Source organism: Hylobates moloch, unplaced genomic scaffold (assembly GCF_009828535.3).
Source record: "Hylobates moloch isolate HMO894 unplaced genomic scaffold, HMol_V3 SCAFFOLD_11, whole genome shotgun sequence".
Lineage (NCBI taxonomy): Eukaryota > Metazoa > Chordata > Mammalia > Primates > Hylobatidae > Hylobates > Hylobates moloch.
In genome coordinates this window covers 4941779-4954522 of record NW_026652286.1, presented here as the reverse complement: position 1 = coordinate 4954522, position 12744 = coordinate 4941779, and the positions used below count along the sequence as shown (strand labels likewise).

Sequence of the window (12744 nt, the reverse complement as noted above, 5' to 3'; positions counted from 1 at the left end):
TTTGGAAGCATTAATAACAAACTGACTTTAGTAACTGAAATAAATTAGCTATTCTCTTTCAGTGTTGATCTGTCCCATTCAAATGATTAATATACTCTTATTCTGAATTGTCTCTTTTCCAGGTCCTAGAAGATGTGACTGGTGAAGAATTTGTTCTATTTATGAAGATACTGTCTGGGTTAAAAAGCTTACAGACAGTGAGTGGAAGACAGCAACTTGTGGAGTTGGTGGCTGAACAGGCCGACCTAGAACAGACCTTCAATCCCTCGGATCCTGACTGTGTGGACAGGCTCTTACAGTGCACTCGGCAGGCAGTACCCCTCTTCTCTGTGAGCTCTTTATTTTTACACACCTGGTATTTTGATTACTCTATTAGCTGTATATATATTTCCATAAATACTCACTTTAACATTCCCCTTAAACCTTTCCAGTAGTGTCCCTTATCTGAAATGCTTGCTTGGAACCAGAAGTGTATTCAGATTTTTGAATATTTGCATTGTGCCTGGTTGAGCATCCCTAATTCAAAAATCCAAAACCTGAAATGCTTTAATGAGCATTTCCTTTGAGCATGACGTTTGAGCATCATATTGGTGCTCAAAAAGTTTTAGATTTTGAAGCATTTCAGATTTGGGATTTTCAGATGAGGGATGCTTGGTCTGTGTTTATGAAGGCCACAGTGGAGTTGGTGAGAACCCAAAGCAGCAAGACATTTTTTTGAAAGAAAGAATTTTTTTTTTCCTTTGAGACAGAGTCTTGCCCTGTCACTCATGCTGGAATGCAGTGGCACGATCTTGGCTTGCTGCAGCTTCTACCTCCCAGGCTCAAGCCTTCCTTCCATCTCAGCCTCCCAAGTAGCTGCTACTACAGGCATGCACTATCACACTCGGCTAATTTTTGTATTTTTTGTAGAGACGGGGCTTCCCCATGTTGCCCAGACTGGTCTTGAACTCCTGAGCTCAAGCAGTCTGCCCACCTTGGCCTCCCAAAGTGCTGCGATTACAGGTGTGAGCCACCACAAGTGGCCAATAAATTTTTTTAAGTCTTCCTAGAGACTTTTTTAGAAAGTCATGAGAATTTTGCATTCTGTCTCAGGCTTTGTGTTTCCTGAGGCCATGCATCTTCTGGGATGTGCATACATTCATTTGAAAAACACAAAGGAACTATCCTAGAGCAGGCGTGGTGGCCCGTGCCTGTAATCCCAATCCCAGCACTTTGTGAGCCAAGGTGGAAGTATCGCTTGAGGCTGAGTTCAAGACCAGACTGGACAACAGAGCAAGACCTTGTCTCTACAAAGAAAATTAAATAATAGAATTATCCCTTTTGAGAAATGTGCAGTCTGAAAATCCACTAAAAGATGCCCGCAATGTATTTATTTATTTATTTATTTATTCATTCATTCATTTATTTTTGAGACAGAGTCTTGCTCCATCACCCAGGCTGGAGTGCAGTGGCGTGATCTTGGCTGACTGCAACCTCCACCTCCCAGGTTTAAGCAATTCCTGTGCCTCAGCTTCCTGAGTAGCTGGGATTACAGGCACGCACCACCACACCCAGCTGATTTTTTGTATTTTTAGTAGGGATGGAGTTTTGCCATGTTGCGCAGGCTGCTCTTGCACTCCTGAGCTCAGGCAGTCCACCTGCCTCAGCCTCCCAAAGTGCTAGGATTACAGGCATGAGCCACCATGCCTGGCCATGCCCCAAATTTGACCTGAGAATCAAGGAAGAGATCAAAATATATAGATGTCCCAATGCTCCAGATGACTTTGCAGTAAAGTATGTAAGTGGTCTTCAAAAAGTTCCTGGAAAATGCATATTATGAAAAAAAAAAAACCTATGCATGGATTTCAAAACATTTTTCACCAAAATAAGCTTGTACATATAACATGTCTGAACAGGATATAGTTTGAGGAACTAAGAAGGGTGAGACATCAGTTTGAAAAGAGAGCCTATCAGAGCAACATGAATTCTGCTAAAGTTGAAGCAAGAACAAATAACAAATTTATGGTGAAGCTTGGTGGAAGAATAGTGAAATCATTGATGCTTTATGAAAAGTTTATGGAGACAATGTCCCCAAAGAAATCAACAGTTTACAAATGGATCACTCATTTTAAGAAGGGACAAGACAATGTCGAAGCCTGTCGCAGCAGATCAATTTACGAGGAAAAATTTAATCTTGTTTATGCCCTAAATGAAGAGGACTGATAATTAATAGCAGAAACAATAGCCAACATCATAGATATCTCGGTTCAGCTTACCCAATTCGGACTGAAAAATTAAAGTTTAACAAACTTCCTACTGATGAGTGTCAAAACCATTGCACTCAGATTAGCTGCAGACAAGAACAGAGCTTTCAATGGAAATTGTAAACAAGTGGGATCAAGATCCTGAGGCATGTCTTTGAAGAATGGGAACAGGAGGTGAAATATGGCTTTAGCAGTGCAATTCTGAAGACAAAGCACAGTCAAAGCAATGGCTACCAGAAAGTGAAAAGGGCCCAGTCCAAGCAAAAAGAGACCAGTTAAGAGGAAGGGTTATGGCAGCAGTTTTTTGGGATGCTCAAGACATTTTGCTAGTTGACATTCTGGAGGGCTAAAGAATAATGTCTGCTTATTATGAGCTTGTTTTGAGAAAGTTGGCCAAAGGTTGAGCAGGAAAACGTCTAGGAAAGCATCACCAGAGTCCTCCACCGCCACAGTGCTCCTGCTCATTCCTCTCATCAAACGGACAATTTTTTAAGAGTCTTGATGAGGAATCATTAGGCATCCACCTTAAAGTCCTTATTTGGGCCCTTCTGATTTCTTTTTGTTGCCTAGTCTTAAAAACATCTTTAAAGGGCACCCACATTTCTTTGGTTAATTGTATAAAAAAGACTGCATTGACATGGTTAAGTTCCCAGGACCCTCAGTTCTTTAGAGATGACTGGTATCATTGCCTGCAAAAGTGTCTTGACCTTAATGGAGCTTATGTTGATAAATAAAGTTTATATTTTTTATTCTTTATCTTTTTATTCCATTTTTCCATGAACTTATTGAAGCCCCTTCGTAGATCACCTATTGAGGTTATATCTAGGGCATGCTGGGGTGTGCACTATATTGTATTTGTAGTCAGAATACTTGATGCTGTAGCGCTCAGCATTTATTGAATGAAATTCTGCTATAATATTTGAGCGAATATTTGTTTTTTGACACTGCATTTTCTTTGGATTTCTTACAGAAAAATGTCCATTCCACAAGGTTTGTGACATATTTCTGTGAGCAGGTTCTCCCTAACCTTGGTACCTTGACTACCCCAGTGGAAGGTCTTGATATACAGTTGGAGGTAAGCAAAAATTTCAGCTTTAGCACTGATGAGGCATTCTTATATTTTAACAAAAATGTAAACCACTAACTTAGATCTGATTTCTGAGGGAGCAGTTTAAATGTCTGGTAATGGCCAGCCAGTAATCTCCCTAGACCAGAATTAATTGCATTAGGACTGCTTCATGGATTCAATTAAAGTTTGCTGCAATGGGAAAGCCTTGCCTGTAGTTTTATTATAGTCAGTCTCTACCTTTGTAGCCTTGATATTTTTAAATAAGGTGTTTAATTCATTCATTTCTATTCATAACTGATAGAGCCAATTTTAAACTGGATTAACACAAAATATCCTTTATTCCTTCTTCAATAGAATTCACTACCCCTCCCACCTTTGTATCTCAATTGTAATGTATGTAAACATTTTTTCACAGCATCTGTAATACTTTACATTTGTTTATAATCTCTCCCTACATTTAACCTGATTCACGTCTGTATCCCCAGAATCTGGCACAAAACTTGATTTTGAATCAAGCACCCAATAGTGATTATTAAATTAGACTGAAATATGGAAATGCGTGTGCCATTTCCCTCATGGGTCTTTGGGATAGAGAAGAATCTCACTGTGCACTGACGAGGTAGTTTGCTTCAAATGTGCTGGGCTAGGCCCATGAGATTGGGATTGGGAAATGCAGGAATGAACCTTGAGAATAGTGGTCATTACCAATATTTTGAGTAAGTATCCAGAGACTAAATTTAACAGGAAATGAGGCCCACCTTAACCATGAGTAATTAGTTCTTAGCTGTTGAGAGTTCTTACTATAACTTACTTTATAGTTAATAAATTTATCATTTTTGCCTTGTAATTAGCACAATCATTAACCTGTAGCAGAAAGTGTCGTATGTATTATTTTCCATACTTCTTCTCACAGGTATATTGGAAATCATGAGATCTGGGTTTTAAGGTCTGCCCTGCCACTTACACCCTGTGACTTTGTCGAGTCACATAATCTCTGACCTTTACTTTCCTTCACAGTAAAATGTTGGGCTGCATCTCTAAGGTTTTCTTCCATTTCAAATGTTATGATTCTGTGAAAGCATAATTGAAAATAAAGTCTTAAATCGTTATCTAGAATTACTCTCATTTCATAACCCTTGCTTATTCAAAAAAAACAGTAATAGTGAATTGTGTGTTTTAGGTATTGAAATTGTTGGCGGAGATGAGTTCATTTTGTGGTGACATGGAAAAACTAGAAACAAATTTAAGGAAACTATTTGATAAGTTATTGGTAAGAACTTTTTCCTTTCCTTATGGGACAGTCAGTATATAGTTCAAAGTCTAATTTAGTATTAATTTCTAGATTACAAGAACCAGTTTTTGAAATTTCAATTAAACAATAATCCTAACAAGTGTTGTTAGCTTCTTAGGCCACATGTTGTCTACTTTGTTTTAATCTTGGTGTTTCTTATAATTAGGGAGAAAATAGGCCATCTGATAAAATCATTATCAGTATCACTGAGTGATTTTTCTTATTTGATGTATTTGTGTAACTAACACAGTGATAAGCATTAGGTCCTTAGCATGAATTGAGTCATCAACATCTGGTGCTCGTCCACATGTAACTTACTGGGTTGTTACAGCACTGATACTGAATGCCATTGGCAGCACTTCGCTTGTAATAAGTCAATACTTAAACAATATGGACTAATGTTCAGAAAATATTTTTGTAGTAAGCATAGTATAGTTGTTAAGCGCATCAGCATTTGATGTCAAATCTAGATTGAATTCTGACTCTTTAGTTTATTAACTTTGTTACCATGGGAAGGTTACCCGAACTCTCAGAGCATCAGTGCCTTTATCTGTAAGTGCCTAATAAATGATAGCTACATTAATTTTCATTATTAATAATAGCAGCTGTAACAGCAGCTGTAACAGGGAGCGTTGACAGGCTAGAGCATTGATCCAGTAAGTAAAAAAGAAATCCAAATGTCTGGTTTTGGTAGTTTTTAATGCTTCATGTCTTAAAAACATGCACTATAATTCCCTGAATATCTGTTTATAATTTGAATATGTAGAGCAGATTGCAAACATCTGTATATTTTTCTCCCTTAGGAATACATGCCCCTCCCTCCAGAAGAAGCAGAAAATGGAGAGAATGCTGGTAATGAAGAACCCAAGCTACAGTTCAGTTATGTGGAATGTTTATTGTACAGTTTTCACCAGTTGGGCCGAAAACTTCCAGATTTCTTAACAGCCAAACTGAATGCAGAAAAGCTCAAAGATTTCAAAATCAGGTGATATATGATTGAGGTGGCTCAATCCTTGGCAAAGGTGGTAGCTATCTTGAAGTTCCTTGGGTTTTGCTTTTGTTCTATGAGAGCTCCCCATCCTGCCTTACCCCAGTGGTACAGATTGGAGGGTTCAGAAAATAGGCATGTTTGTAAACATATGACAGAAATGAGCCTGGCATGGTGGCTCACGTCTGTAATCCCAGCACTTTGGGAGGCCAAGGCAGGAGGGTTGCTTGACGCCATGAGTTTGAGACCAGCTGGGCAACATAGTAAGATCCTGTCTCGGCCGGGCGCGGTGGCTCACGCCTTGTAATCTCAGCACTTTGGGAGGCCGAGGCGGGCGGATCACGAGGTCAGGAGATCGAGACCATCCTGGCTAACACAGTGAAAACCCGTCTCTACTTAAAAATACAAAAAAATTAGCCGGGCGAGGTGGCGGGCGCCTGTAGTCCCAGCTACGCGGGAGGCTGAGGCAGGAGAATGGCGTGAACCCCGGGGGTCGGAGCCTGCAGTGAGCCGAGATCGCGCCACTGCACTCCAGCCTGGGTGAAAGAGCGAGACTCCTTCTCAAAAAAAAAAAAAAAAGATCCTGTCTCTATAAAAAATAACTTTAAAAAAATTAGCGGAGCGTGGTGACACACCAGTAGTCCCAGCTACTTGCAACACTGAGATGGGAGGCTCACTTGAGCCCAGGAGCTCAAGGTTATGGTCAGCTGCAGTCATGCCTCCGCACTCCTGTCTGGGTGATGAGATCATGTCTCTAAAAAAAAAAAAACTAAAAGTAAAATTTAAAAAAAATTAAAAAGACAGAAATGACTTAACAAATCCATGGGGGATAAAGGACTCTAGCTCTTTCTACTTGTTTTATGATCTTGGGGCAGGTACCCTAACCTCTCTTAGCTCCCCCAAATTTTTCTCAGTTGTTAAATGATAATAGTACCTACCTCATAGAGTTGTAGGAATTTAATAAGACAGTGAATGTACAGCTTTTAGCATGGTGCCTGGCAAATAGTAGGTATTGGTAAACTGTAGCTGCTGTTATTGATAATATCTTAGTGTTACTGGAGAAGCAGCACTGGAGAAGTCAATATAAGTAGTTTTCACAAAGACACTGCTTATTGAATTGTTCCATTAACAAATTCACATCTTAAATTTTGAAATGCTTGAGCCATGTGTTACCTGTTACTGTCCTCTACTGTGTGGTAAGGCAGAAGTTTGATACTTGATGAAGCTCTTGATCAGAAACAAGCAACTTAAAATTCTGTTCTTTAATTTATTGGTCATGTGACCGTTTCTGCACTTAGGATCATTTTTCTATAGTATAAGATTGAGTTTAAAAACAAAATTGAAGTGATGAATTGCTAATTAACAAATACGTTTTCATTTAGGCTGCAGTACTTTGCACGGGGCCTGCAAGTTTATATCAGACAACTTCGCTTAGCTCTCCAGGGTAAAACGGGTGAGGCCTTAAAAACAGAAGAGGTAAGAATACTGGCTCACATTTCATAAACTGCTAGTTCCATACCAAACTATATAGACTTATGTTGAGAGTTTTTCATTTTCCCTTATCTCACCTAATTTAACAGCCTTCATCCCAGTCCTAATGAAATATTTTAGATTTTTATTGTGTTCCTATAACTTAAGCTGATTTCTTTTAAAACAACTTCTATGTGCATGTGACCTTACTCATTTTTTGGCTACATTCTAACCTGTCAAGGGAACACAGATTATTTGTTTTCTTTGCTACATCTAGATTTGTTTAGAGTCAAGCAATAGGAATACGCATTATCTATAGATTTAAACCAAGGAATTCTGTAAAGACTGTAGAAGTGATTCTGATAGAGAAGTGTAATTACTCTAGTTCTATGACAGAATGTGGATTATGCCTGATAGAAGTTATTGGCAGTTTGTCTTAATTTTCCTTTCCCTTTGCAGAACAAGATTAAAGTCGTTGCATTGAAAATAACAAACAATATCAATGTTTTAATCAAGGTAAGTCTATAATACCAAGTGACATATCTGCAGTTACCATAAAATCATATATTTATTTATTTAAAAGTTTTGCATAAGATACTTCCAACAAAGGAGGCATCCAAACTTCTGGCTCAAAGCATTGAAACAGATATATATAGTCTCAGAAATTTCAGCGACTTAAGTTCTAGTGGTCTTAATTAGCTGTTGGGTTCTTTTGAATGGCCAGTAAATCCCTGTTTTGCTTACTCTTAAGAATGGACATGGCCGGGCGCGGTGGCTCAGGCTTGTAATCTCAGCACTTTGGGAGGCTGAGGCGGGCGGATCATGAGGTCAGGAGATCGAGACCACAGTGAAACCCCGTCTCTACTAAAAATACAAAAAAATCAGCTGGGCGTGGTGGCGGGCGCCTGTAGTCCCAGCTACTCGGAGAGGCTGAGGCAGGAGAATGGCGTGAACCCAGGAGGCGGAGCTTGCAGTGAGCCGAGATTGCGCCACTGCACTCCAGCCTGGGCAACAGAGCGAGACTCTGTCTCAAAAAAAAAAAAAAAAAAAAAGAATGGACATGTGGTATGTAGCACAATGAAATGTTTTTCTGTGTTTGTTTCTTTATAAACTTGACTGTGTAATAAATTGAGAGCTTTCTGTACTGTAGGCTAGGGTATACCTTTCCATTAAGCCATAATTACTTTTCAATTCTGTTTACCCTTTCCAAGTATCTGCTAGCCTAAACAAAATAATAACCTGAGAGAACCAGAAGAAAATCACAAAGTAGCCATCACTTGTATTATATTATACAATACAATTACAGCTTAATTGTATTGTGCCAGATGGGGAAAAGAAACAGTATTTGTAATATCTAGAGCAGTAGCCTGCCAGTAACAAAAATTGGTACTAGTATGCCTTAAAGCTAATGTAAAAATGATATGGAATAATTATAATTGACCCTTGAACAATGAAGGGCTTAAGGATACCGACCCCATGTATACCGTTTGACTCCCCCAAAACTTAACCACTGGCTGGTACAATGGTAGTGGGTTATCAGAACTTACTAACATTAGCATCACCAAAATTGGTATACAACCCCCCCCTCAATGCTAAATTTGGCTTTATAAAAAATCATTTTAAAAAACTACGAATAGCCTGCTGTGGACAAGAAGCCTTACCAATAACATAAACAGTTAATTAACATGTTTTTTATATGCATTATGTACTGTATTACAATAAAGCTTCGGAAAAAAATGTTTTATTATAAAGAAGAGAAAATATATTTATTAAATGGAAGTGGATTATCACAAAGGTCTTCATCCTAGATGTCTTCACATTTAGTAGGTGGAGAAAGAGGAGGGGTTGGTCTTGTCTCAGGGGTAGCAGGCAAAAGAGGTGGAAGGAGAGGCAGGCACACTAGGTGTAACTTTTATTGGAAAGAATCTGCGTATAAGTGAGACCATGTAGTCCAAATTCAAGTTGTACAAGGGTCAGCTGCAGTTTGTATCAGAAGAGAGAGGGAAGCATTTGAGAAAAAGCAGCAGTGATTAGATGTTGAGGAAGGAGTATCATAGTGCCAAGTAGAAAAGTGAAAAGGCATTAAACACAGAAGAGGTAAGAATATTATACTAATCTCCTAAGGAAATGTTTCCAATAGCTTCCATTTATTACAAATCTTAAATATAAATAATTATTTTGCATAGTAAATTCATATATAAAAATGTGAGACTTGACTGTATTTGAACCGCTGATAAAGTCTGTTGAAGATACGATGTGTTATGAACATTTTAAACTTAGCAAATGCTTATACCTGCATGCAGATGAGAAAATGTTCTTTTCAGGAATCTGTAAGTTATCTAAAGGAAGGTATAGGGGAAAGAGAGATGAATAGGGTCAGCAACCTATGTGTAGAGCGCTCTGTGAATATAGGAATAAAGTCAGTTTCTCCTGCTGTACTCTCACAATGCACTTCTAACACCAGATGGGTGGAGGTTATTCCCCATACATCAAGTAAGTAAATAGTTCTGCAGTGGATACTAGCTGGGTCCAATTCAGTCCTGACACTATCTACCTAGAGGTAGCATCAGATTCCACATATTGAAGGCCCAGTCCCACAAGACCACTTCTGATGACAGTTGCAAGCTCCAAGTTGTTTTACCCATGCTTCTGATTGGCTGGCTATAAATGGGCTATAATTTAACCAAACCTTAGGTTTGGTTAAATTGCTAGAGCAGCTTATACAACTCAGGGGAACACTTACTTATGTTTACTGGCTTATTATAAAGGATACATATGAACAGCCAGATGAAGAGATACATAGGGAGAGGTCTTGAAGAGTCCTGAGTGCAGGAGTTTCCATCCCTATGGAGATGGGGTGTACTACTCTCCCAGCACATGGGTGTGTTCTTGTTCATATTCCATCCTGGAACACCCAGCCCCCCTCACTGTCATACACACACACACACACACACACACAGTCCTTTTCAGTTTTTATGGAGGCTCCATTACATAGGCATGATTGATTAAATCATTGGCCATCAGTGATAGATAAACCTTTATTGGTGTTAAATCAGCCCCTCTCTCCTCCCTGGAGGTGGGATTGGACTGAGTTCCAACCCTGTAAGTATGTGGTTGGTTCCCCAGGCAGTCAGCTCCCCTATCCTGTGGTTAACTAGAGCCTTTCCAAACATCACCTCATTAATATAAACTCAGGTGTGGTTGAAAGATGCTTGTTCAAAATGAAAGATTGTCTTTCACCTTTATTGCTCTGGAGCTTTTCAGGAGACAGTAACAAAGGGCCAAATGTTTTAGCAAAAGATATTCATATTGCTGTAGTCACATAGGAAATTTCAAGAATTATTGGAGCTATGAGCCAGGAATCATGGACAAAAACCAAAATGCAGTCATACAGGCCTTCTGTATCCAAGGTGGATTGGTTGCAGGACCCCCATGGATACCAAAACCCTCAGATTAACCCTTATTAAATGGCACAGTATTTGCATATAACCTATACAAACCCTCCCCTATACTTTAAAGCATCTCTAGATTACTTATCATACTTATCAACCTAAAATAATTAAAAGTCTCAGGGTCCAATTAAAAGAGTTTATTTAGGTACAAAGTGTGAGATTGGCCATCTGGGGAGCAGAATTACACCAAAGAATGCTGGTCAGTGCTCCTGGTATGGGGAAAAATGAGGATTGTTTATATGGGCAAAAACTGATACAGGCACAAACTGAGGTGCTAAAAAGAATGACATTTTCCATACAAAGGTTAACAGATAGATATATGACTGGCTACTATTGATTACATTAATACAGATAGATATATGACTGTCTACTATTAATACATTAATACAGATAGATACATGACTGGCTACTATTGATTAACAGGTAGATATATGATTGGCTACTATTGATTACACTCTAAGAGGATTAACATTTTATTATAAAGAGGTAAGAGTCACAGTGGTCTCTATCTCCCTCATTTAGTCTAGGTTTAAGTAAAGAGTAGACTCTGGTTCATGCAATCTCAACACAAAGGTCAGGAAGGCAATGGTCGTGCGTCAGAGAAGAAAACAGCCATGTTGTGAGTCAGTTTCCAGGAGTTAACTTTTCCCCTTGGTGTAATAAATTTGGGAGAACCTGAAATTTTATTTTTACATACCTAATACAGTGCCTACACATCACTTCATTCTCAAGGATTCAACATAGTAAATTCAAGTTTTGCTTTTTTAGAATTTTATGCAATTTTTTTCTGAATGTTTTCCATCCACAGTTGCTTGAATCCACAGATGCAGGAACCATGGACACAGTGGGCAAACTTTATATATCACATAATATCACAAGTGCCTTACCTGAAAATCTTGAAATGTTTTTAAGTTGGGTAAAAGTATGTGACATGATAAATTTTTTGTTTTAGGGAGAACATAGGTATGTTTTAATCCATCCTTGACATTTCTTGCAATCTTTACCTACCAGGCAGACTCATCTAATTTCACAACTTCATTTTTATTTTAATGAATCCCCAAACTATACACCATTTTCCTGTCGTCGTCTGAGATTTAACATGTTTATAATTGAAGATTTGCCCTTTCCTCTTCATGTGGTCCCTTTTTCAGTTAACATTTATTATAATATGCGAAATCACTCCAGTTAGAAACCTCAAGCATTTTTTATTCAAAGCATGTTGTGTTGGCCAATTCCCTACATTTATATAGTACACTGGACTTAAGTTTATATACCAGGGATGATTTTTTACTAGTATACTCATTTTAACTGGGAGAGAAGTTTACTTTTATTGAATTTTACTTGTATACAAAAAATCAAGGTAAAGCTGGTAAGAGTATTACTAAGAATAAATGTGTTTAGCGATTTATTCAGTTGTGAGGATATTATCAGGTTAGATTATTTGAATTCCAGGTTATTTTAACACATTCAGCAAACATTTGCATTCCTACCACTTTGATCACTCGGTATTTAAATCTTACACGTTTTTTTTTGCCTTATTGATAATTTATAGATATTTCACAGGGCAGGGGGAAACATGATTAGCCAGAGCTTTAGTGGTTTTTTGTTTGTTTGTTTTTACTTTTCCTATGGTGCTGGCAGTAAAGCTTTAGATTTTTTTCTAATTTTGAACCACTTAAAAATTTGCAAATGCACATGCAGATTGCACCATTGTATTTTCCTTAAAGCACCATGGTGACTGCATCTGCAAAAACAAACCAAAACAAAACTTATTTGCTGACTTTGTTTATTAAAGTGGATAAATATTGATGTATTTTATCCTGAAATGTATACTGACATTTAGAAAAAAATTAGCTACCCTACAGTTTGTTATGTGCACAAAATTATGTTAATGAGGTAATAGATGTGATTTGTAAACAAAATTGTTCCTGTTTAATTTTCTGTTGCAGTAAGCTCTGTCTCCTAAATTTAATCTTTAAGATCTGTCTTCATTTCCTACCCTCACCACCACTCCCTGCCACCAACAAATACATGAGAATTCTTGCCTGATTTTTGTCTCTCCAGGATCTCTTCCACATTCCTCCTTCTTATAAGAGCACAGTAACACTATCCTGGAAACCTGTACAAAAGGTTGAGATTGGGTAAGAAATATATTTAAAAGAGATTTGAGTGTTATCAAAACTTAATACGAGTTACATTTACTGTTCAAAAGGGTGCAGTGTTAAATGATT

At 38.1% G+C, this 12744-nt stretch overlaps 1 protein-coding gene across 3 annotated transcripts in view; it reads left to right on the top strand.

Moving 5' to 3' along the window:
- The window catches only part of API5 (apoptosis inhibitor 5), a 37134-nt gene that overhangs the window by 11319 nt on the left and 13071 nt on the right, over nucleotides 1-12744 (top strand). For all 3 annotated transcript variants that reach the window (XM_032166232.2, XM_032166231.2, XM_032166230.2), the window contains exons 6-12: nucleotides 123-329; nucleotides 3214-3318; nucleotides 4493-4582; nucleotides 5407-5588; nucleotides 6974-7067; nucleotides 7521-7577; nucleotides 12578-12654. In XM_032166232.2, coding sequence (XP_032022123.1) covers nucleotides 123-329; nucleotides 3214-3318; nucleotides 4493-4582; nucleotides 5407-5588; nucleotides 6974-7067; nucleotides 7521-7577; nucleotides 12578-12654 — 812 coding nt within the window. The remainder of the gene's footprint in view (nucleotides 1-122; nucleotides 330-3213; nucleotides 3319-4492; nucleotides 4583-5406; nucleotides 5589-6973; nucleotides 7068-7520; nucleotides 7578-12577; nucleotides 12655-12744) is intronic.